The sequence below is a fragment of the Pelophylax lessonae genome (assembly GCF_965119305.1).
Source record: "Pelophylax lessonae genome assembly, chromosome: 2".
In the NCBI taxonomy this organism is placed as follows: Eukaryota; Metazoa; Chordata; class Amphibia; order Anura; family Ranidae; genus Pelophylax; species Pelophylax lessonae.
In genome coordinates this window covers 661,267,472-661,293,845 of record NC_138769.1, presented here as the reverse complement: position 1 = coordinate 661,293,845, position 26,374 = coordinate 661,267,472, and the positions used below count along the sequence as shown (strand labels likewise).

At 42.9% G+C, this 26,374-nt stretch overlaps 1 protein-coding gene across 1 annotated transcript in view; it reads right to left on the bottom strand.

Moving 5' to 3' along the window:
* Positions 1 to 26,145, bottom strand: part of RACGAP1 (Rac GTPase activating protein 1) — a gene marked incomplete at its 5' end in the record, with an annotated part of 59,548 nt that extends 33,403 nt beyond the window's left edge. Inside the window, 10 exons of the mRNA XM_082248535.1 lie at positions 7,075 to 7,170; positions 7,378 to 7,542; positions 7,628 to 7,752; positions 9,462 to 9,576; positions 14,214 to 14,291; positions 14,368 to 14,421; positions 16,726 to 16,795; positions 18,609 to 18,748; positions 20,653 to 20,855; positions 26,061 to 26,145. Coding sequence (XP_082104661.1) covers positions 7,075 to 7,170; positions 7,378 to 7,542; positions 7,628 to 7,752; positions 9,462 to 9,576; positions 14,214 to 14,291; positions 14,368 to 14,421; positions 16,726 to 16,795; positions 18,609 to 18,748; positions 20,653 to 20,855; positions 26,061 to 26,145 — 1,131 coding nt within the window. The remainder of the gene's footprint in view (positions 1 to 7,074; positions 7,171 to 7,377; positions 7,543 to 7,627; positions 7,753 to 9,461; positions 9,577 to 14,213; positions 14,292 to 14,367; positions 14,422 to 16,725; positions 16,796 to 18,608; positions 18,749 to 20,652; positions 20,856 to 26,060) is intronic.
* Between the last annotated feature and the right edge of the window lie 229 nt (positions 26,146 to 26,374).

Below are 26,374 nucleotides of genomic sequence, written 5' to 3'. Positions count from 1 at the left end.
GCTATCAGCCATCCCAACTCAGTTTGGTAGCAAGCAGTTAAGTCCTAAGAACCCTAAAAGAGGGGCGGCGACTGTCAGAGGACTCAGAGAAAGGAATTTTACAGTAAGATTTTACAAAAATTACGTTTTCTCTTACGTCCTCTGACAGTCGCCGGCCACTCATTCAGTCTTCACCAATGGGATGTCCCAAAGCAGTGTAGACATGAGGGGTGGGAAACGTAACAAAGGCAACGCAGCACCCTCGTCAGAGAAAGGAACCTTACTTGAACAGAAAGGTAAAAAGTCTCTGGGTAACAGAAAAGCTCAACTGGAGCAATAACCCAGGAAAGCAAGCAAACAAGGGGGAACAAACAACCCCAACAGTCAGGGACCCGCAAAACCAGGGTCCCCTCAAGGTACTGCCGCACAGAGAACTTTGCGGCCAAAAGGAGGCATCAGCTGATGCCAGAACATCAAGTTTATAAAATTTGGAAAAGGTGTGCACTGACGACCAAGTCGCAGCCTTGCACACCTGGGCCACCAAAGCCTGATGTCAGAAGGCCCAGGACGCACTCACCACTCCGGTAGAGTGCGCCTTGACAGGGAAGGGCGGCACCCGTTCCCTACTGGAATAGGCCTGTACAATCGTCTGTCTGATCCATTTGGAGATGGTCGCCACAGACGCAGCCATATCCTTCCGAGGTCCCTCAGGAAGGACAAAAAGAATCCGACTTTCGAAAGGATTCAGTGGACGACAGGTAAACCCTGATCGCCCAGACATCCAAGGAACGTAAGGCAAACTCCTTAGGATGTTTAGGATTCGCACAAAGCGAAGGCAAAACAATGTCCTCATTAAGGTGAAAATCAGAAACCACCTTAGGAAGGAAGGACTGGTTCGGTCGCAAGACCACCTTATCCCTATGAACCACCAGGTAAGGGGAGCGGCAAGACAGGGCCGCCAACTACGACACTCTGCGGGCAAAAGTGGTCGCCACTAGAAAAGCAACCTTTGACAGCAGAGGCAAAGAAATTTCCCTGATGTTCTCAAAGGGAGGACGTTGCAAAACGAACAGAACCAAGTTAAAGTCCCAAGGCGGTAAGGGCACCCTCCGAAGAGGGGCCAAATGACGCACACCTTGAATAAAGGTGCGAATCAAAGAGTTTAGACGCCAAGGGGCGCTGGAAAAGGACAGTAAGTGCAGAAAACTGTCCCTTAATCGTGGTCAACGCAAGGAGCTGGTCCACACCAGATTGTAGGAAGGCTAGCACCCTCGCCACCGAGTATGAGCGAGGAAGGAAGCCCCTGGATTCACACCAGGCAAAATAAGCATTCCAGGTACGGTAATTGATCTTACCGGATGAGGCCTTCCTAGCCTTGAGCAGAGTAGGAATGACCTCGGGAGGGAGACCCCTGTCTCTCAAGACCTGGCTTTCAACAGCCATGCCGTTAAAGCCAGCAAATGTAAAGCAGGATGGTAGATCGGTCCCTGAGACAGTAGATCATCTCGTACCGGCAGCCGCCATGGAGGCTCGGTGGCCAGTTGAATGATGTCCGCGTACCAAAACCGGCACGGCCAGTCCGGGGCCACCAGAATCACCAACTTCGGTTCAGAGACCAACCTGTGAAGGAACCAGGACAACAGCTGAATCGGGAGGGAAGGCATATATCAGACGATATCGGTGCCAAGGCACCACCAGCGCATCCGAGGCGTCTGCCAGAGGATCGCTCTTTCTTGCCATGAACCTTCCCACCTTGTTTAGCCGGGACGCGAAAAGATCCACATCCGGGGATCCCCATCTCGCACACAGCATTTGAAACACCTCCGGGTGCAGGGACCATTCCCCCTGGTCCAGGGTCTGGCGGCTCAGATAAATCAGCCTGCCAGTTCTCCACACCCGGAATGTGAACTGCCGAAATCGCCGGGACATGAGTCTCGGCCCAAGAGAGAATTCTGGTCACTTCCTGGGCCGCCCGGGCACTCCTGGTGCCCTCTTGGTGATTGATGTAAGCCACCGCAGTGGCATTGTCCGTCTGCACCCATACAGGACGACCCTGAAGACGATCCGACCAATAGAGCAGGCACAGCCTGATCGCTCTCAATTCCAAGATGGTTTATCGGCAGGGAGGATTCCTCCACCGACCAAGTGCCCTGGACAGGTTGCCCAGAACACCACCCCAGCCCGACAGGCTGGCATCCGTGGTAATCACCGTCCACAGCAACGGCCGGAAGGATTTCCCCCTCTGCTACGACCGGGGACTGGAGCCACCACAGAAGATCCACTCTGGTTTGGTGACTCAGACACACCCTCAGATCCAAGGACTGAGGACACCTGTCCCATCTGGCCAGTATCTCTGCTTGGAGAGACCGCGTGTGAAACTGTGCAAACGGTATCGCCTCGAAGGCTGACACCATTAACCCCAGGGACCGCATACAGGTCAGAGACGAGGACTCCTTGTCCCCGAGGGACCTGACCTTGTCCTGCAGGGTCCAGAGCTTGTCCTCTGGCAGAAACACCTTCGCTTAGGCTAAGTCCAGAACCATCCACCAAATAGGGGATACGAACCGAAGGAGACAAAGTCGACTTCTGAACGTTGATGGTCCATCCGAACTCCTGAAGCGTCTGAACCGTAGTGTATAGATTGCGCAGCAGGCTCTGACTGGCACTCAACCTTAACAGGAGATCGTCCAGATATCCCAAGATCGCAATGCCCTGTGCCCATAACAGGCCCAAAACAGGAGCCAACACTTGGTAAACACCCTTGGAGCCGAAGTGAGACCGAAAGGTAACGCCACAAACTGATAATGTTCCTCCGCTATTGCGAATCGGAGGTACCTCTGATGACCTTCGAATATGGGGATGTGTAAATACGCATCCTTGATGTCGATGGAAGCCAGGAAATCTCCCGGGCTCAGGGAGGCTACTACTGAATGGAGTGATTCCATGTGGAATTTCTGAACGCGCACGAATCGGTTCAGAGCTTTTAAGTCCAGAATTGGATGCACCTTGCCCTCCTTTCTGGGCACAGTGAACAGATTAGAGTAAAACCCCCGAAATCTGTAACGATGCGGCACCGGACTATCACCCTCTGGGCGAGAAAATCCAGAACCGCCCGACGAAGATCTTGCAACCGATCTGGGGTGAAATGAAGATTTGAGGGAAAGTCGCAAGTGCAGCAGTCAGTGCAGAAGATTCAGGAGCCTGAATCATCCATCCAAGCTGGGAGAAATTTGCTGTCCTGGGACTCCATAAAGAAATTATTTTTATGGTGCTGGCCCTTTAAAATAGCACGGCAATCCCACCGCAGTACACCGCTATCAAGGACTATACTGATAGACCCCGCAGGCAGGAATAAAGCTGATAGCCAGAGATATTCCCCACAAAACAGCAGACAGACCCCCACAAGTGTTACCACGCTTGCCTGACGATCTCCTCTGCATGAAAAAGGAAGTGATGTCACCGCAGGAGGCTGAACAGGACTCAGGCTAAGGGAAGATGGTTGCCCATAGAAAGTGATAGGAGGCTCTGGAAAGATGGCCGCCGTCATGTGCACCAAAGAAACACGTTGCCACACACAAGATGGCGCCCGAAGGCGCCAAAATACATTACACACCGCTGCAGAAGTGCCCATAGCGAAGCCAAGCAAGCTGCCCACACCGAAAATGGCGGACGCGCGTTTTTTTTAACCCGCAGCGGGCCGCCGCACATGTCTGCACCCAAACACACCACAAAAAGGTGTCACTCAGGATAGGGACCCCCACATAGCGTCTGAGACACGGTAGAGCCCCCGCAGGGACCAGGAGTAAGGTGTGCCCTGAACGCACAGACATGAGGGGATACCACAGACACATCAGACTGACATCCCCAGACAGAGGCCCCACACAGAATGTAGTTACCGTACCCGATGGAGTGGGTGCCTCTCATCGACGGGAAGCCTCCCACCCCAGGCGGTGGTGGTGGTGCCTTCAGCCAAAAACGCAGGACGCTAGCAACGCACGGTACCGGGGTTGAGACGTCCAAGCTTGGTGGCCAACTCGCGGGCTTTTAATCCCTGACAGGGACAGATCGTTTGCGAGGCCAGGGCGTACGCATAGCCTGCTAAACGCTCGATGGCGGGCTGGGATTCCGTAAGGCCCTCTTTCCTGGAACACCAGGACGACCAGTGTGACTCCCAGCTCCGCAACGCCGTCGTCATCCAAAGATCCGACTAACTAAACGCTGACAAATAAACAGCTAGTAATGCAAAGAAAAAAACATTTGCAGAAAAGAAAATCATAAAACAGAAGAAAGGCTGAGCCTATCTTACTCCTAACTAGGGAGAAGACAAACTGAGCTGGGATGGCTGATAGCAGGGGGGTATTGGACCAGTGGGACAGCCCCCATAGGTGTGTCTATGTAAATTACTTTGTTTTTAACAAGTCTTATGCCTAGCTTGCTCCTATGGATAAGAGGTCAATACCCATTGGTGAAGACTGAATGAGTGGGCGGCGACTGTCAGAGGACATAAGAGCAAACTAGATGCATGCTGAATACTTTTCTCCAATAAATTACAGAATTAGGGTCCATCAACTGTTATCATGCAACAGTATTGTGCGATGTGTGTTATGTTAAAAGCAGCCTACCACTACTCACACCTACTTCCACTGCGTGGGTGTGTTGGGGTGCCATTCAACAGTAATGGCACAGCAACACACCACTTTTCATTTGTTACTGCAAAGTAAAAAGTGTTAATGGCCCTTAATTGTTCAAAACAGCCAGCCTCTAGATCAACATATATTTGCTTCAGGTCAGTGACTCAAAAAAAACGAATGCATGAAACAATGCAACCAGAAATTTTAAAAACGGAGTACAGCAAAGGGAGATTAATTCTCTTAAAAGGAGTTGTAAAGGCAGAATGTGTTTTTTTTTTTTTATCTTAATGCATTAGGATAAAAAGCATTCTTTGTGCAGCAGCCCCCCCCCCCCCCCATCACACTTACCTGAGGTCCCTCTCGGTCCAGCAATATCCACAAGTGTCTCAGCCATCCGCGATTCTCCATCCCGATTTATTGGGTCTCAGCCAAAGTCAGCTAACCAATCAGGGGGAGAGGGGGTGGGGCTGGGAGTCCGTGTCTGAATGGACAGATGTGACTCAGCTCGGATGCCCCCACTGCAAGCTACTTTTGCTTTGGGGGCACTGAACAGGAGGAGTAGGAGGGGCCATCACCACAGAAAAAGGACCCGAGAAGAGGAGGATCTGGGCTACTCTGTGCAAAACCACTGCAACAGAGCAGTTAAGTATAAGGCCCCTTTCACACTTATGCGACGCAATTTTGACACGACTTTGCCGCAATTTTGAAAGCTATGGCTATATACCTCAAAACGCATTAAAATCGTGCCAAAGTATTGCAGGAACTACTTTGAAGTCGGTGCGACTTCAAAACGCACAGATATGAATGGGGCTCATTGAAAATAATGGAAAACGACTTGTCATGCGAATTTGCGGTCCAAAATCGCAGGACAAGTCGCACTAGTGTGAAAGAGGCCTAACTCGTTTTCTTTTTAATAGGAAGTTAAAAAAAAAAAAAAAAAAAACCACACACACACACGTCTTTACAATCACTTTAAGGCTCTATTCAGGCTTGTTAAGTCGTGCATACATGAATGGGTGTCATGTCGTGCATGACAAGTTGCACAAGTGTGAATGGAGCCTTAAGGATAAGCTCACCTTTGGGAGCATGTAACATATTCCAAATGCTGAAGCCGCTGCCCAATAAGTGCACCGTACTGTAGATTGTTTCCTGCACAGAGGACATGAGACAAACAAGATTGGCTTGCTAGTATCTGCCCCAGCTCTCCCTGAATTTGCGGATCTGAAGGAGTTCTATATGGGATGTTTTTCTGATTTGCCCCTATCTGATAAGTGCACCGTACTAGCTGTCCCATTTTTAAATTGGCGCGGTCTGTCATTTACACAGCTCTGTGAGAATAAACTACAATTCAACATCTCTTGTGGCTGTTGGCTTGTAGTTCTCAATGAACTACCATGGTGGTGTGGAGCACCATGGTAGTTCACTGATTCTTCCTGTCAGTGTATCTGCTGATCGTTGGTGCTAAGCTTTACAGGCTCCAAAAAAAAAAAAAAAAAAAAAAAATGTGCATTTAAGTGAACTTATCCTTTAACCGCTTGCCGACTGCTCACAGTATATTTACTGCGGCAGTCAGGCCCTCACAGGCAGAGCGACGTAGGTCTGCGTCGCTAGCCTGTGAGGCTCTGGGGAGCGAGCGCGCAGAGGTGTGCTCCCGCGCGGTCACGGACCCCCCCCCCGCGCGTGTGACCGGCGGACCCGATATCCGCCAGTCACTCGGCGATCGTCGGGGGAGAAAGTCAGGCGGCTTGTGTAAACAAGCCACCTGTCATTCTCCTCTGTGTAAAAACACTGATCACACGGTTCTACAATGTAGAACCGTTGATCAGTGTCCCTACAGCTCAAGCCACAGCCAATCACAGTAAGAATCACGCCCCTAGGGACACACACAGCCCCTCCCTCAAAGCTAACCCCTTCACTACCAGTGTATTTTTACAGTAACAGTGCATATGTATAGCACTGATTACTGTAGAAATGTCACTGGTAACCCCAAAAGTGTCAAAAATGTCAGTCAAGGGTCCGATCTGTCCGCCGAGAAAAAAAAAAAAAAAAGAAATCGCACAGGTGATCAAATACCACCAAAAGAAAGCTCTGTTTGTGGGAAAAAAAGGACATCAAATTCGTTTAGGTACAGCGTCGCACGACCGCGCAATTGTCCGTTAAAGTCACGCAGTGCCGAATCGCAAAATACCCCCTGGTCGTTTAGCAGCCAAATCCTCCGGGGCTTAAGTGGTTAAGGCCTCAATCACAAGGGCGCACTATAGCATAAACATGTGCAAGAGAAGGGTTAGCCCACATAGGTATTTTGTTGACAGCCTTGTGGGTGCACAGCTCCAAACACATACTGACTGACAAAAGAAACAAGTAGTTGTGTAAAAAACAACTGGAAATGCTAAAAAGTGTGCTGCTCATAGAAATTAAAAGCACACACAGTTGCCTTTCAATGCGCCTACAAAGCACACCTTACCTCATGAAGTCCCCGCTGCTCAATTTCACTGACACAGTGAACAACTACTGGAGGTATCATTGGAGACGTTGGAGGAGCAAAGTCAGCAAGAGTGCCCTACAAACACAGGAAACTGGTTAGTGAACTGATGAGGTTTAAATCACCTGTAAAATCCACAAAACTCATTCGAAAAAGTTATTGTTGACAGGAAAGGAGAATTAGGCACAATCATGTTTAATTAACAAAAAGTGATATGTTGACATTGCCTAGTTTAAAGCAGACAGTGCTGAAAACAGACATTGCAAATTTTTGAAAAGGTTCTACCTCTCCAATGCGAACTGGAGTGTTCCCTGACGTCGGGATGCATGGAAGAGGACATCGCTCCCGACACTCTGGATGGGCCACAACTCGGCAGTCCCGACACTTCAAGGACAATTTCCCAAATTTGATTCGCTTTCCACAGGGGACACACGATTCTGGTTTTATTACCTGAGATGCGAAAATGAAGTTGTATGGACAGGAAAGGCAGAACATGGGAATTAAAAGTTTATGTTGATATATATATTTCACTCACTGTTTTTGAGACAAACTCATGAAGTCTTATTCCTTGATGCTGTGGAGTCCTACAGCTGTCAGCTTCATTTCTTTCAAGAATTGGTCTCATCAAACTAGAATCACTACTCCATGGCTGCAGTTGAGCTGATAGAAGGAATGACCGTTATTAAAACCCATGTATGTATGTATGTATCAAAGGGAGGTGAATATAAAAAAAAAAAAAAAAAAAAAAAAACACACTGCGCGTGTGCGCACTCATATACCCACACACAAAATATATATAGACAGCTCAAAAAAATTAAACACTTTGAGAACACAAAATATCATGCTGGATAGCTATACTGATTTGGATTGGGTAATCAGTTAGGAACTAAGAGGATGTCACATAGTTTGCTGGAAATGAAAATTATCAACCTATAGAGGGTTCCATTCAAATACACCCTGAAAATGAAAAAATGATGCAGTAGGCTAGTCTATTTTGCTGAAATTTTATCGCAGCAACTCAAAATGGTACTCAGTTTGTATGGCCCCCATTGTGCTTGTATGCATGCCTGACCTCAAGCATGCTCTTAATGAGACGGATGGTGTCCTGGGGTATTTCCTCCAGATCTAGACCAGGGCATCACTGAGCTCCTGAACAGATTGAGATGCAACCTGGCGGCGTCAGATGGACCGAAACAATCTCCCAGAGGTGTTCTATTGGATTTAGGTCAGGTGAGCACGGGGGCCATTTAATGGTATCAATTTCTTCTTCCTCCAGGAACTGGCTGCATTACTCTCACCACATGAGGCTGGGCATTGTCATGCACCAGAAGGAACCCAGGACCCACTGCACCAGCGTAGGGTCTGATAATGGGTCCAAAGATATTATCCCAATACCTAATGGAAGTCAGGGTGCCATTGTCCAGCCTGCAGAGGTCTGTCTCCCTCCATGAATATGCCTCCCCAGACCATCACTGACCCACAACCAAACCGGTCATGCTGAACGAGGTTACAGGCAGCACAATGATCGCCACGGCTTCTCCAGACCCTTTCACTTCTGTCACATGTGCTCAGGGTGAACCTGCTCTCATCTGTGAAAAGCACTGAGCATCAGTGGTGGACCTGCCAATTCCAGTGTTCAAAGGCAAATGACAATCAAACTGCACAGTGCCAGGCAGTGAGCACAGGGCCCACAAGAGGACTGCCGGGACCTCAGGCCACCCTCATGAAGTCTGTTTCTGATTGTTTGGATAGAGACAGACATTAACACCAGTGGCCTGCTGGAGGTAATTTTTAGGGCTCTGGCAGTGCTCATCCTATTCCTCCTTGCACAAAGGAGCAGATACCAGTTCTGCTGATGAATTAAGGACCTTCTACGGCCCTGTCCAGCTCTCCTAGAGTTACTGCGTGTCTCCTGGAATCTCCTCCATGCTCTTGAGACTGTGCTGGGAAACACAGCAAAGCTTCTGGCAATGGCACGTATTGATGTGCCATCCTGGAGGAGTTGGACTGTCTATGCAACCTCTATAGGGTCCAGGTATCTCCTCATGCTACCAGTAGTGACACTGACCCTAGCCAAATGCAAAACTAGTGAAAAACAGTCAGAAAAGAGTAGGGGGGAAAAAAAATTTCAGCGGCCTCCACCTGTAAAACCACTCCTGTTTTGGAGGGTCATCTCATTGTTACCCATCTAGTGCACCTTTTAATGTCATTAACACCAAAGCAGCTGAAACTGATACACTATCTGCTACTTGATTGAGCAGATCAATATCCAGAGAGTTATTGACTTGATGCTATACTCTGATTAAAAAGTTTTTGTTTAATTTTTGTGAGCAGTGCAATTATATATCTATATACAAACACAGACTCACCAGTCTTACGGCTACGTGTATAGTATGGTACAGTCTCAATGGTTGACACGGCTTCAATAACACCTCCGTTGTTTGGAACGGTCACTGTTGTTTTAGTTATTATGGACTCGTTGGCCTATGGAAGATGCATAAAAATAATAATAAAAATATACATGTAAAAAAAAAAAAAAAAAAAAAAACAAACAATGTAGTGATGCAATTTGATCTCAACAGGAACCATAAGGGTTTGAAGTCAATTTTAACTGAATGATGGAAAAAAGGCCAATGCGCTACCAATAGGGTATATGACGTGGGTGTGGGGGGGGGGGGGGGGGGAGGGAGATAAATATAAATGAATAAATAACTGAAAAAGGCGGCCAATTTTGTAGTGAGTGTCACCACATACTATACGGAATTAAAGAAAAAGGGGGAATCGGTGCTCGTTTCACTAAGTGTTCAAAAAGATCCAATAAAATAGATAACTAGGGATATAAAGTAATCCTGCACATATAATCCTAGCTGTGATGTGAAGAAACTCCAAAGGTAAGTAATATGTAAAATGTTAGGGATAAATAAATCGGCGCTAGTGTTTAAACCCTCATTCTCCTATGGGCATCAAAAAAGTGCTGTGAATAAATAAACCAATAAATCTGTAAGAGAGAAAATATATATATATATATATATATATATATATATATATATATATATATATATATATATATATATATATATATATATATATATATATATATATATATATATATATATGCTTAGTGATGTTGAAATCTAATGACCTTTGTGTGTTTTTTATTTTTATATACACACACACACACATACATACATACATACATACATACATACATACATACATACACACACACACACCTCTCATATTTGATTCATATATTTCACATTCATATTTGATATATATGTGTATTGAGAGATAGATAGAGATATATATATATATATATATATATATATATATATATATATATATATATATATATATATATATATATATATATAAATATATGAAATATATGAAAATATGAATCAAATAAGAGATTATATATATATATATATATATATATATATATATATATATATATATAAAAACACACAAAGGTCAAGCAAAGTCATGCGTTGAGTGACGCAACGCGTCGGAAGGAGTCGGGTGACGTCACTTCCGGTCTACGGCCGTGACTGGAAGTACACATTTCTGTATGCTGCGGAGGAGCGTTTATCTTTACCTTGCTGCGAGTCATTTTGTTTTTATTTAATAAATCTCATTTTACTACTACACTATGAGGCCCCTTCCTTTTTTGTACCCATATGTGAGAGAGAGAGAGAATATAGAGGAGTTATATGGAAAGCCACCACCTGCCAGCAGTCCAGTTACCTTGAGTTGGAGCTATACGGGAGAAAAAAAAAAAAATGATTTCCCCACACTACGCCTACTATAATCCATCTGGAGGTGAGCAGCCATTTTTTTTCAGCGTGGGATTTCAACACTTCGGTGTTAAAATTGGATTGGGGAAGCATCTCACATACACAGATCACCATTACCTGGGTTGTGCCGGCACATACATATATACATATATACATACATATATACATACATACATACATATATATATATATATATATATATATATATATATATATATATATATATATATATATATATATATATATATATATATATATATATATATATATATATATATATATATATATATATATATATATATATATATACACACCTATACACACACATACATACACACATACATAAAATACACATATAAACCTTAATATATTCACCACTGGAACTTTATATGGACTTTGAAAACCTGATATTCATGCCATTTATATATATTGATTCACTTAAGCACATTTGCACAGGAGATTTCATCACTAAGCACTTTACGGATTTAGATTTATATTATTTACAGCATTACAGATTAATTGGTTATTTATTTATACACAGCACTTTATATTTGCAATATTTTGCACAGCACAATTTTTTGATGCCCATATGAGAATGAAGGTTTGAACACTAGCGCCGATTTATCCCTAACATTTTACATACATATTACCTATGGAGTTTCTTCATATCACAGCTAGGATTATATGTGCAGGATTACTTATATTCCTAGTTATATATTTTATTGGATCTTTTTGAACACTTAGTGAAACGAGCGCCGATTCACCCTTTTTCTTTAATTCTAACTGAATGTTATTACACTGCCTGGCCAAATAAAAAGACACAAGTTGGACCGCCTTTAGCTTGGATTACGGCACGCATTCCCTGTGGCATTTTTACGATATGCTTCTGCAAGATTTCTGTCCCGTGTTGCATTAATTTTTCACCAAGATCTTGTATTGATGATTGGGGAGTCTGACCACTGTGCAAAGCCTTCTCCAGCACATCCCAAAGATTCTCAATGGGGTTAAGTTCTGGACTCTGTGGTGGCCAATCCATGTGTGAAAATGATGTCTCATGCTCCCTGAACCAATCTTTCACAAATTTGAGTCCGATGAATCCTGGCATTGTCATCTTGGAATATGCCCGTGCCATCAGGGAAGAAAAAAAAAATCCATTGATGGAATAACCTGGTCATTCAGTATATTCAGGTAGTCAGCTGACCTCATTCTTTGGGCACATGCAGTAACTATCCAATAGGATAGTTACTGCATGCTTAGTTAATTCCAGATGGCGACTTGTTGGCAGTGTAGTATTCTTTTAGTATATAGATTTTTTTTTTTTTTTCACATTTTGTGCATTAGTTTAGATTTATAGAGATAGATTGGGGCATGCAAGAGAAATATTCATGCACATGCAGCTCACCCCCAGTGAAATTTATAATCAACATCTTAAAGCTTATTCTGCAATCATTAGTAAATAGATAGGAATTTTTTTTTCCAGTTACTTTCTGAATTCCAGGCCTAGGTAAATGCTATATATTATAATAAAAAAAAAAAAAAAAAAAAAAAACACATTTATAGCACCTTTTAAAAGGGTGGCTTCTCAAAGTGCTTTAAGGAAAACAGGAAAAACGAAGGAATAGGGGCCAATTAACTAAAAGCCTGTCTACAGATCCCAGGAGTCTTTAGGAGGGATTTTTTTCAGCTAAGCACACCCACCTGTCTGCATGCTTGAGCTAAGAGCAGATGGATTCCAGTGCTATATGAATCATCTGCCCTTAAGATGGCCACATCAAATGTTAGGTGGCGTTTTTTTTTTCCCAAGTGATTTCTCGGCAAACACATGGAGATATGGATGGATGGGTAAGGTTGCTGGATTAAAAATTAATTCAATATATAGTCTTCCAGCTGAAAAGAACACCATGTGCAGTGAGCTGCATTGGTTTCATGCACACAGCTGCAAGAAGGCACACAGTGTACAAGGAGCATAAACAGCCAGCATAAGGGAGCCGCAGCTTTCAGACTTCCATGGCAATGAATGGCTGTATGCTGCTATAGGAGGATTTACACTGGCACATGCATAAATTCGCACATGTTATACAGGGTTTTTTTTTTTTTTTTTTAATTATTATTCAGGATTTATATAGCGCTAGCAGTTTGCGCAGTGCTTTACAAAATGAAGGCAGACATTACAGTTAAAATAAAATTTGGTACAAGAGGAACCAGAGGGTCCTGCTCATTGGAGCTTACAATCTAAGAGGGAGGGTCAATTAATACAAAAGGTAATAGCTGTGGGGGGTGAGCTGATGATTGGGGGGGGGGGGGGGGGGGGGCTGGTGTAAAAAAGCAAACAGTGTTAGCAGCAGGATAGGCTTCTTTAAAGAGAAGGGTTTTCAGGGATGGTCTAAAGATTAGGAGACAGTTGGACAGATTGGGGTAGGGAGTTCCAAAGGATGGGAGAAGCTCTGGAGAAACCCTGGAGGCGAACCTGGGAGGAGGTGACAAGGGAGCTAGAGAGCATGAGGTCTTGGGAGGACCAGAGAGCGCTGTTTGGTTACGTTTTTGAGAATAGGTTAGTGATGTAGCTGGGGGCAGAGTTGTGGATGGCTTTGTAAGTTGTTAGTACTTTGCATCTTATTTGGGGGCGAGTGCCGTTTGCGTAAAGTCATGTGTACAACCTTGGGCGCAGATAGCTCTCCCTAACAGACCCACACATATGGGGTATGTAACATTTTTTTGTATTTAGGCAGCTACAGTTAGGCATAAAATGAATATTAAGGTTGTTACGCAAAAGCTTTCTTTTTTTTTTTCTTTTCTAACTGTATGGATTTGAGCTCTAGATAACAGACACAGCCAGTAGTTAACCCAAAATGGGAGGTACCCCATTTCTGGCTTCCTTCTCTCGGGGCACCCACTGGTGCTCCTGGCCGCTCCCTCCCGCCAAGTGCCACCAGAGCAAGCAGCTTGCTATGGGAGCACCCAAGCAGGCTCGCTCCTGAGCTGTGGCTCTGCGCGTTCATTCACACACACACAGCTGCGGCTTAGCCCCGTCTTCTCCCGATTGGCTCACTGGCTGCGATTGACAATGTGTGAGTTGAGTGTCACCGGAAAGCAGAGGCTCTCACGCACATCGCTGGATTGAGATGGGGCTCAGGTAAGCATTAGGGAGGGCTGCTGCACATAGAAGGTTTTTTACCTTCATGCATTCTAACCTTCAGCCCTTAGAACCACTGTAAGTACCAACAAAGGACACGTATCACAATGCAAATTCTATGGTATCCTCAGTTACTGACATATAAAGCGCAAACAAATCACAATTATCTGCATGCTTCCCGGCTAACTAACCGGATCAACAGCTAATCCAAAGGAACGTGTTCGCTTTGATGGAACAGGAGGGCCTTCTGCCTGTTGCCTGGATGAGCGCTACAATAAAGAAAATCTCAGTAAGATTAATGTAATTTTTTTTGCGAAGTGCAAAAACTATTTCCAACCTCCATACCCGTTTTTCTCTTTTCTTCAGCCTCACATTTCTCACTAGAGATGAATCCCAGTCCTTGAATAGAAAAAACAAATATATAAATAAGAATAAGAATATCAGTTTGAAAAAAATAAACTATTGAACAGAAGATCACAAAAAAAAAAAAAAAAAAAAAAAAAAAAAAAAAAGGGAAAAATTACCACTTTTTTACATCCAAGCAATACTACCTCTGGTGAGCAAAAGGAAGGCCGTGTTAACACATACAGGGGGCATGGTCTACGTGAACCCTCAGCACACTGTTACTCTAACATTTCTATAAAAGATTTTTTGATAATGACATATTGATACATGTTCAAGTTCCCCAGATGCATATTTGATCTCTCTCTAGGTCACTACCCACTAAGCAAATTGCCAAAACCTACATAGCGTGCCATAATCACTTATTACTAAGGGATGAACCAACATATGGCAGAGAACTACAGAACCAAGTGTGGGCACTGACCTATAGCAAACATATCTACAGAACTCTTATAGTATGATAACAGTTTTATTCTGTCATTAGAACGGTCAGTTTACCCCATAGACCTACGCCCATTAACCGCCAAAAGATATACCCCCTTTTATGAGCAGACCATTTTTTGCGAGTTATTTTGACAATTGCGCAGACATGCAACATTTTAACCAAATAAAATTGATGTCATGTCATTTCCCCCCCCCCCCCCCCCCCACAAATGGAGCTCTCTTTTGGTGGTATTTGATCACCACTGCGTTTATTTTTTGCGCTATAAAAAAAAAGAAAAAACACACAAAACACACTATATAGTTACTCTCATCTATAAAACAGATTAAAAAAAAAAAAAAAAAAAAAAAACGTATTCTTAAAATGTAGACTAATATGTGTTCTGCTACATGTTTTTTGGTTAAAAAAAAATAAATAAATCAATAAGCATATAGTGATTGGTTTCTGTGAATGTTCTAGCCTAGCGCCTACTGATTATGGTATATAAACTGGGATTTTTCTTTATTTACTAGGAAAAGCGCGATCAGCAACTTCTAGCAGGACTGTCATATTGCAGCAATCAGACAAACTGACACTTTTTGTAACCCAGTGACATCAATACAGCGATCAGTGCTAAAAATATGCACTGTCACTACACTGACTGGGAAGGGGTTAGGCATCTAGGGCGAACGAACAAAGGGTTAAACATGTGCTTAGCCAGTGTTTGATGTACATTGTGTGCTGTTTTTACTGGGGGGGGGGGGGAAGAGTGGATTCTAGTTTGCCACGAGTATGTTAGCTTTTTTTAAGCAGTGCTTGATAATGGACGTTGCTACATGTGGCCCTAGCCCTCTAGCACTATAAAGATCTACTGTGTGCCATTTTTAGGTAAGCACAAAATGTTGCAGCAATGTATGGATTTCCATTGCTATCCTGTTCTAAAAATACTAGCTGTGAGGTTATCATAAATTGTATCAAATTAAAAAAAAGGTATCAATAATTTGAGTCCAACACTGAACAAGTATATACTGTAAATCAGGCGTTCTGACTTTACTGGTTGCATACCTTTTTTCTCAGACAGTGATTTAGAATGTATGAACTTTAGAAGGTGGCCAGTAATGGCAGGTAATCTAGCATCTTCCTAAAGGATCCGTCTAAACAACGTGTCAAACAAGGCCTGTGGGCCAGATCCGACCCGACAGGCCAGGCCATTTTGTGTGGCCCTTGCACCTCTCCTGCAACTCCAACCCCCCTTCGACTTCACAACCACCTTGTCTCAACAGTTGGTAGAGGAGTACAGAACTCCTCCTACAGATCCTGTGCAGCCGCAGCAACCCCTCGTCTCTGCCACCCCCGGTTTCACCATAAGCAGATTCTGGCAGCTAAATCCAGCCATCCTCCCTCCAGACCCTGCACTCTCTGCTTCCCGGGGGGGGGGGGGGGGGAACATCTAGTATTGCAGATACAAGGGCAACCATAATGCTGAAGCAGCCCACCATGAAATTGAGATTAACACGCCTGGTCTAAACCCTTAACTGCCGACCTATCGCAAGTTTTACAGGGGACTCAAAATAGGAAGACAGTCAACTGCAGGAAAGGGGTTAAAACAATCTAGGTTGGTTAAATCTAATGGCTACAAATGGTTATAAATAATAGAACAGCCAAATAAGCTTAAAATGTACAGGTCACTGGTAATAAAGCAAAACTTTCATTTAGTTGCCTTCATTGGAGTTTTGTAGCATTCTCTCCTGAATATAGAAGGTCAGTTCTTCTGTAATTAGCTGCCTGTTGGTTACAAAATAGCCTACAAAATATACAGTTCTTACAATTCCCATTAAGATTTTAGGAGTTTGCATCTTTCTCTACAGTGAGCTCATTACCAAAGAATCCTCTGTCTTGTCAAAACTGATGTCAGATAGGATAGACCCAGATTCATCTATTGTAGATAACCTAGGGGAAAAAAAATGGAATATTTCTAAAGTTAAATAATGGAATCCAGATTTGTACAATACTGCAAGACACATTTTTAAGTGTGAAAAACTATTTCCACCTTTGTAGCAAGATTTAAGAAACCCCCCACTTTGTTATGCATTCCCATTCACACAGCATAAATAAATAATACATTCCTACCATTTGAGGTATTTCTTGGAGCAGGTTTAGGCCTCTTGCACATGGGTATGGATGTTCGAGCATCTGCTTTTTTGGACATAATTAAAGGGGTTTGTTTTGCACGTATATGCATGCACAATACCTTCCTAGGGAAAATGTATTCATATTCATGCTCCTATGCGCATACTGGTGCAAAATACTGACAGGCAACGCAGATTTTGCTTCTTTATTTTTAACTGAGGAATACTCAGCGCTGGTTTGTTTGTGCCTGTACACACAGGCACATAAACATTGTAAATGGGCTACATTTTAGCTCAGAAAAAAAAAAAAAACTTATACTGAGCTTTTTTAAGCTGCAGAGTGTAAGAGGCCTTATACAGAGAGAAGTTATTTAGGGATAGATCTGTTTACTGCATTAAACTAGAATGAAGGGCAAACTTTTTTCATTCTGCATAGGAAGGGTTATAAAAACCTGTTCTTTTTTTGCTTTGTTCCATTGGAGAGATTTTCCTGCACTTCCTATCCCATAGCCAAAACAGGGAGAGAAGTCCCTCCAACCTAAGGGAAACCCTTGTCAGCAGATATAGAGTCCCTATTGGAAGATGTCTCCTCTATTCCTGTTCTAGGAACAACCTACATTGTTAGATTTTCTTTTACCTCATTTTTGTTGGTTCATATTGTGGCTCACTAATGAATTCTAAATCCTCCTAATCTTGGTCAAGGAGCCATATCAGTTCATATTTATTGTTTTACCTTACCAATGAAAGGCTTGAGGAATGCAGGGTGACCGAGCCCACTATCCCCCTTAGGTGAAATCACTGGCCAAACAACTTTACTTGGTCATTTACTCACATACTAGCCTGTATCTACCACAGCCCAAACGAATAAGCTAGTCTCATAACAGAGCTGCCATTAGGCACACGCCTGTCTGATTACCTGGCCATGGGGTATGAAAAGCAGGGGGACTCCATGGCCGGAAACAGCATCTTTAGTAAGGCATTAAGATTTTCTAATATTATCTGTATCGATCGTCTTTACTTTTTATAAAGGTTACACTTTTAAGTATTTGTGTGATCTCTCTCTGCAATTATCGAATAAAAACTTTTTTTTTTATTTTTAAACCATCACCTGACCATGATAAAACATATTGGTAAACCTAAAAAACAGGGAGCAGTAATCTCGGCATTAGGGAAACCAAGAAAAAAAAAAAAAAAAAAAATTATATATATATATATATATATATATATATATATATATATATATATATATATATATATATATATATATATATATATATATATATATATATATATATATATATATATATATATATATATATATATATATAAATTTTTTTTTTTTTTATTTAACTTGTACTATATGAATGGGAATATGTCAAATCTAAAAGTTGGTGTTATTCCCAACTTGGCTGCATAAATTGAAGTAAACTTCAAAATAGTTGTATTCCATTAAACACTTTTGAGAAGTGCAGGCGGGTGTCACTTAACTTTACACCTTAAAAAACGCAGGTCACAAGCACAGTGCATTTGACTGCAACCGATTTGCAGTGCATTTTTTTTTTTTTTTTTTTTTTTAAGTAGTGCATGCTCTACTTTTAGTGCGGTTTTAGTTGCTACTCCAAGTTTAGCCTTACCTTCTAGTCCCATTGCCATCAGTAGACATATGAGTTCTATTATTAAGGAAGGCTAAAGCACTCCTCTGCTGTTCGCTGAGCTGGATGCTGCCGGAGGGATCACACATCAGCAGCTCTCTTATTAACTGAATCTGACGCTCCTGGTAAAAAAGGGGAACAAGTCAGTCTTAGCTTAGCTGTATGCTACACAAAAATTTAATATTTGGCCTGATTCTGAAACTGTTTGTGTTGTCAGATGGCAACTAGAGATCAATGGATTTTATTTGTTTTTAGAGGAAGTTTCTAGATGGATGCTACGGGAGAAAAAAAAAAAAAAAAAAAAAAAAAAAAAAGGAAACAACCTTCCAGAAACTTCTCAAACAAAAAAACAACAAATACATAAGAAGAGCTTACCTTAGGGCTCTTTCACACGGACGTTCCATATATCACCCCATCCGTTTTCGGGTGATATACGGACATAATGCTCGTCAATGGGATTGCGGATGTCAGCGGATGACCATCCGCTGACATCCGATTTGTGTCCTTTCAGTTCTGTTCCGTTTTTTGGAACAGAACCCTATTTTTCCTCTGTTAAAAAAAAAAAAAAAAAAAAAAAAAAGGGAAAGGAAGCAAAAATCGGATGTCAGCAGTGACATCCACAATCCCATAGACATACATTATGTCCGTATATCATCCGCAAACGGATGGGATGATATGCAGACATATGGACTGGATGACACAAGTGTCATCCGTGTCCATAATTAAAAAAAAAAAAAAGTGCCGCAGCGGACAAAAAACCCAGAGCGGCCGTGTGAAAGAGGCCTTAAAAAGGACGCTGGTTTGGCTGTACTTCTATGGATCACAGGGGCACAGTTCGTTCTGCACTCAACTCGACTGATGTCACAGAGCCGGTCCAGGCTCAGGACAGATTGTGACCATTTGGTTGGAGTCCGCACACATGCCTGGACCCGCATCTGGCTCAGCCTCTCAGTTTAGGGAGCTCCGAAAACAGAGTGATCGGTGGTGGTTCGATTGCTCAGGTCTAAGTCTTAGAGATCTGGCACGGGACAGATGCATTCACCAGGGTTAAGTATGATAGATGTATGATTAAGTAGAAGAGTATTCTGCACCTCCCTAATGGGATGCTCATGTAACAAGACTGCATTTACATAACATTTCTGAAACAAAAGTCTGTCTCTGAGGTTTTCAGCCAGTAGTGGCCATATCGTGGTGTGGGAAAAGGTAGGAATTAAAGCCCCAACCTTTTTTTGTTAGCAACTTACAAGTGGTTTACAATGTAAGCCAGCTGTTTTATCAAGCTTTCCTTTGCTCCCGTTTATGCTGGTTTACTGTGCGCTGGCCCCACATTCTTTTTTCAGGTTGGATCTTTCCTATGAAGTCCCGCTGTAGCCACTCTAACAAACGTGCCCTTGGGGAAGACTACAGGGTGCAGGCAACATCCTCAAATCAACAATACTGTAGTTACCTAGTGAGGTTGAAAAAAGACATCAGTCCATCCAGTTCAACCTATGATGTGTGTGTCTACTGTTAACCACACATTGTATACCCCTGTATGTTGTGGTCTTCAAGGTGCCCATCTAATAGTTTTTTGAAACTATCAATGCTCCCTGCCGATACGACGGAAGAGAATTCCACATCCTTACTGCTCTCACAGTGAAGAACCCCCTGTAGGTTTCTAACAGCCAAGCAAACAAGCATGCTGGTGCCATGCATGCTGGGGCATGTAGTCCCGATACAAATAAGCTAATGAATGGTACTAAGATGATAATGCACTCCCCAACTGGAAATTTCGAGAAGCGCTGCACAGGAAGAGGGAAGGATGCTGGTGCATAACAGAAAAATTCATTTTTATTTACGAAGGAATCATTGTACTGTGCAAGAGTAATTAGATTTTTGTGTAAAAAAGGGCTTTAGTACTACTTTAGGGAGACCTTTCTTTCAGAAACGAAAGACTGCCATTTTACCTTTATTCCCTCTTCCCCACAATCAGGTTTTACTCATTCATTTATTGATAACTACAGTCCATTAAATGCCGCCATCTTACCAGTTTCTCACATTCTGCTTCAGCACGCTGCCTTCTTTTAATCTCCACATCAACCTGATTGCGAGCGTGTTTCAGCTTTACTTCCAGAGCGCTGCGCTCGGTCTCTGTCTTCATCAGCAGCTCTCTGTTTTTCACCATTTCATGCTCTGTTTTTTGCCATTTCCTCCGAAAATCCTCAAAATTCTTGGCAAGCTGGATGAATTCTAAGACAAAAGATCGACCATTAGCATTTAGGAAAATGTCAGGATAATTCTGTTTACAAACAAATCCACAGGTGAACTGTACCTAAAGGCTCCACTGGCAAAGCAAAGTGCCTTTTCCTTCCAAACAATCAATTACACTACAGGGAACAACCTTTGATTGAACAGCGATGGCCTTTCCAATTAAATTCTCTTTCATATTAGTGGCATCTAGTTCCTGCCAGCTCTTTAGTAATGGTTAAATAAATATTGATTAAAAAGTAAAATATCAGTTTGCTTGATTTGTTCAACAAGACCCTAGGAGATATGCCGTGCACCTGCATACAAAGAAAGTTCCATAAGGGCCCACTAAAACCTTGTATATTTCTATGCTACAATTGGTTCCCTGGCAAAACAGGATAGGTTGGGGAACAATTAACCACTTAAGCCTCGGAAGATTTTACCCCCTTCCTGACCAGGCCCTATTTTGCGATTCGGCACTGTGTGACTTTAACGGACAATTGCGCAGTCGTGCAACGCTGTACCCAAATGAAATTGACGTCCTTTTTTTCCCCACAAACAGAGCTTTCTTTTGGTGGTATTTGATCACCTGTGCGATTTTTTGATCATGCGCTATAAAAACAAAAAAAGAGCGACAATTTTGCAAAAACAATATTTTTCACATGAAAAAAAAAAAAATGTAAAAATCAAATTTTTTTAACATTTTAGGCCAATTTGGTTTTTGCTACATACGTTTGGTAAAAAAAAAAATTGCAAAAAAGCGTATTTGCGCAAAAGTTATTGCGTTTACTAAGGGAAAGATGTCATTTTTTATTTATTTTCTTTTTTTTTAAACGAGTAATGGCGGCGATCTGCGATTTTTGTTGCGGGACTGTGACATTGCGGCTGACAGATCGGACCCCTGACTGACATTTGACACTTTTGGGGGTACCAGTGACATTACTACAGTAATCAGTGCTAATAATATGCACTGTTACTGTAAAAATGACACTGACAGGGAAGGGGTTAACTTTATTGGAGAATAAGTTGACCATAGGTGATGCTCTGAAAGCGTTTACAGCTAAACATTTTACCTAAATGCATTTCTTGCGATAAGGTAAAAAATGTTTAGGTATCAGCATCCCCCCCCCCCCCCCCCCCATTACTACCTGAGTCTTTATTCGATCCAGCGCTGTGCACGTCTGCAGCTCTTCTCTCGCCTCACCTCCTGATCTCACTGGCTTTACTGGCCCACCAGGTGCCATTGGCTCTCAGTGCTGTCAATCAAAGCCAATGACGAGCAAGCAGGGCCGAGTCCCACTGTCTGTCAATGGACGCAGCAGTGGGACCTTGGTGTGAGCTCAGGTGAGAAGTGGCTTTCCATGGGGGCAATGGACAGAGGAGGGGCCAAAAGCAGCCGCTCTGTGCAATTTCACTGCACAGAGCAGACAAGTATAGACAGACATTTTTTATTTGACGTTTACATTCACTTTAACTAGCCCCTGCGGTTTACATACATGTGCACACCCTGGGCTTGTGTTTGCGTAGGTGTGCGAGGCAATAGTTAAATTTATTTTTCGACAGGGTTAGGGTACAACAGGACCAGCGGGGATGGGGAGGGGGTCCAATGCAAGTTCACTTTACAGATTTTCTGTAAAGGTGAACCCTTTAAATATAAAAATGAATCTAATTTTTCACTACACCCATATTCCATTGAGAACTACAAGTCCATCGTTTTTTTTGTAGATGAAACTTGAAGTTTGTTCATTCACAGCTGTACAAAGTTTTATACAGTGGGGGGGGTCCCATCTGCACCAGGTTACACCCTAAATACAGGTGTAACATGGTCCAAAAAGGTGGAGTTAACCTTGTCCCAGGCAGACTCACCCTTTTATTTAAGAACAAAGACTTCTTGCTATGCAAAACAAAGATTTACCACAAGTGGGAGAATAATAAAGCAAGCTATTGTTCTGAAGATTGTTCCTCTATGCAAGAGTTTGTAAAGGCAAAAACAGCAAATGCGTCTCAAAGCATAGACTTATATGGCATAAAACATTACAGAGCCAATCAAATGTACACATTATATACAGACAGAGTTAACATGGCTTTTCTTCTACAAGTTCAACACCCGTTACCCTCTGACCAGATAATGATATTACAAAAGCGACGTTGTCTGTGACATAAGGGGCGGGGTCTCCCGATGACGTCATCATGCGGTCACGCCCCTAATGGCTATATAATAAAAGCTGCAGAGACCGGCATAATCACCGGAGACATCGTCTGAGGAGGACTGGAGAAAGAAGAAGAGCGGACAGCAAAAAAAAAAAAAAAGAGCAGAAGAGCGGAGTGGCGAAGACCGGAATGGAGATTTTTAATAAACTTTCCAAAACGTCTCCTGTTATTCACATACACTGCCTTTTATGGGGTGAATGAGTAGGGGTACAATGTACCCCATACCCACATAGGGAGGGGTTCCGGGATCTGGGGGGCCCCCTTGTTAAAGGGGGCTTCCAGATTCCAATGTGCCCCCTGCCCGCAGACCCCCACAACCACCGGCCAGGGTTGTGGGGATGAGGCCCTTGTCCTCATCAACATGGGGGCAAGGTGCTTTGGGGTGGGGGTGCAGAGCCCCCCCTGCCACAAAGCACCAACACCCCCCCATGTTGAGGGCATGTGGCCTGGTGTGGTCGGGGGGGGGGGGCGCTCGCTCGTCCCCTCCCCTTTCCTGGCCTGCATGCTTGGATAAGGGTCTGGTATGGATTTTGAGGGGGAACCACACGCCGTTTATTCGGCGTGGGGCTACCCTCAAATGCCCTCAAGATTCTCACAGCGCAAGTCGTGCCGACGATCAGACTTGCGGTGCGCCTTCCATTCAAATCAATAGGCTCTCATAGGGAACCATTGATTTTGAATGGAGGCTGAAAAAACGCTGCTAAAAGCGTCGTGGCAAAATGTGCAATAACGCAAATGGAAAAAGCTACTGAAAGCACGTTTTTACAGCGGCTTTTTCCCGGCGTCAGAACTAGCTTTGCAGCACGTTTTTTCTAACGCCCCATGTGCATGAGGCCTTAAACTGAGCACTTGTAAAGCCTTTTTAAAACCTCTCCTATGGACAATTTTGGGTAATGTAGGGTTTCGCCATTTCACAGATATGCGCAATTTTAACACTTGACAAGTTTCATCGACAACCCCATCTTTTAGCATTTTACCAAAAAAGTGGACATTATATTGTGTAGGTGTGCACCAATTTATTTTTAGTGGTTTAGCGAAAATGTGAATCTGATAAACATTTGCACAATATTGTACAATACAAAAAAATGCAAGCATTGTATTATATAGCCCCCCCCCCCCTTTTTTTTTTTTTTTTTTTTTTTAATACATGCTGTATATAATTGGTTTAAGGGTTCTAAGTAATTTTCCAAAAAAAAAAAATACAGGACTTGTGTGAGATTAAGATTGCCCTGGTCATGAAGTAGTTAAAGTACACCTGTTATAATGGAGGCTGTCATTTTGCAGACTACTTGCATTTGCTGGCTGCCTGCCTCTGGCTTCTATACTTGTGTCATACACCCTGAAGAAGCACACCGCTATCTACTGCCAGACATCAGTCAGAACCATTACACTTGTTATATCCTTATATTGTTCCTAGGTTTTACTCAAAGTACTAAAAACCCAAAAACCCAATTAGCGGCATCAAGCTGCATATACAGCAATAAAAATTAAAAAAAAGGAAGAGCAACAGTTAAGTGCTGTGGCAGATTTTTAAAAAGCCTGTGCTGCCTGCACATCAGACCGCAGCTTTCACACTCCCTGGTCTCTTAAAGTAGTTTTAACGGCTGAAGATTTTTTTACCTGAATACATAAAAAAAACCTTCAGTGTGCACCTACCCCCTCAGCTTCCATAATACTTACCTAAGCCTGATCTCAATCCAGCAATGTGCACAAGATTAGCAGCTATTCCGGGTCTCTCTCTCCTTATTGGCTGAGATGCTGACAGACAGTGACAAGGGAACAGTCACAGAGAGCAGGGCTCGGGAGCACAAGTGCCCCTTTATCAAGCCGCTTGCTGTGGGAGCACGGGCCAAGAGTGCCGGCAGGGGACCCAAGAGAAGGATCGGGGCTGCTCTGAGCAAAACTACTGCACAGCAGGCAAGTATAACATGTTTAAGAATAAAAAACAAATTGCCTTTACAAACCTTTTAAAATCTATCAAGCACCACTGATGACTGCTCTAAACATCACTCAGTTTAGAGCGGTAGTATAGTCCACTTAGTGATTTCTACCTGCAGGTAAGTCTATAATAAGACTTGCCTGTAGATAAAAAAATATCTCCTAAACGTGCACAGTTTAGAAAATATTCACCCTAGATGTAGCCGGTGATGTCACTGACACATGTGCTCTGAAGGTCCGGCATACCGTGCTCCAATGGAGGGCTTCCGTGCGTATGCACATTAGTGACATCATTACGGCTTTGTCTACTCACACAGTCAAGAGTCCACAAACCCAGAAGGAAGACCTCTCAGCAGTGACCGTGCACCACTGGAGGGCTTCGTTTTTAGGTCCTTATTTTTTATAACGTGCTAGCATGCAATGCATACTAGTACATTATGCTATCATTTTGCTGGAAAGAGGTTGTTTTTTTTATTGCAGTGATTTACTACCGCTTTAATTGGGCTTTGTCCAAGCATCAGCATAGCAACTAGCTTTTTCAGAGGTCCACAGCACTAGCTGACATTTCTTTATGTGTAAACCTATGGATGGACGGTGCAGATTCCAAAATGTCAGATGGTGCACCGCTGCATTTTTTTCTGTAGGTATTTTTGCATATTTTTTTTATGAAAAGATTTAGCCCACTTTTTTCTTTTTTAAAACCCACCTACTATAAAAAGATAAAATGTATTTATAATTTTTTTTTTTTTTTTTTTTGCATTATAGCCTGTAAAGCACTGCAACCACAATCAGTTCATTGCGGGCGCAACGCACAAGCTCCCGCAGACTATTTCTCCAGCCACAGGTCTGTATGGAAGGATGGGCTTTCAGTTTTGGGGCTGGTGGAAGTATTAACAGACTATACATTTTTTTAAAAGGCACATGGACTTGCAGTCTTTCCATTCAAAGAACCCTGTCTAACTCAAAACTAAACAGAAGCCAGTGGGGAGAAGAACCCCATAATTCAAAAGCCCCAAATGCAACTTCATCATATGCACAAATCAAACCCATCATACTTACGTGGTTCAATACCCTCATTGAGACCTTCCACTTGACGCATTAACTGCTCAAAGAGATTGCGAACATTCATCACTGTGGCCGCCATCTCCCTAGAGAAGAGCAAAAAATAACAGAAGATTAATAGCAATAAATCATTAAAAAAAACAAAACAAGAAAAACAATTAAAGCAGATCATTTAGCATGTGTCTGGAGAGGTGTCCATTCATCTCTAATGGGCCAGGCACATTTTCTGGTGCAGGAACACACATTACAGCAAACTTGTGCTTTGCTGAGCATATACTTACCTTTCTTTCCCTCACTTCCCAACCACATGG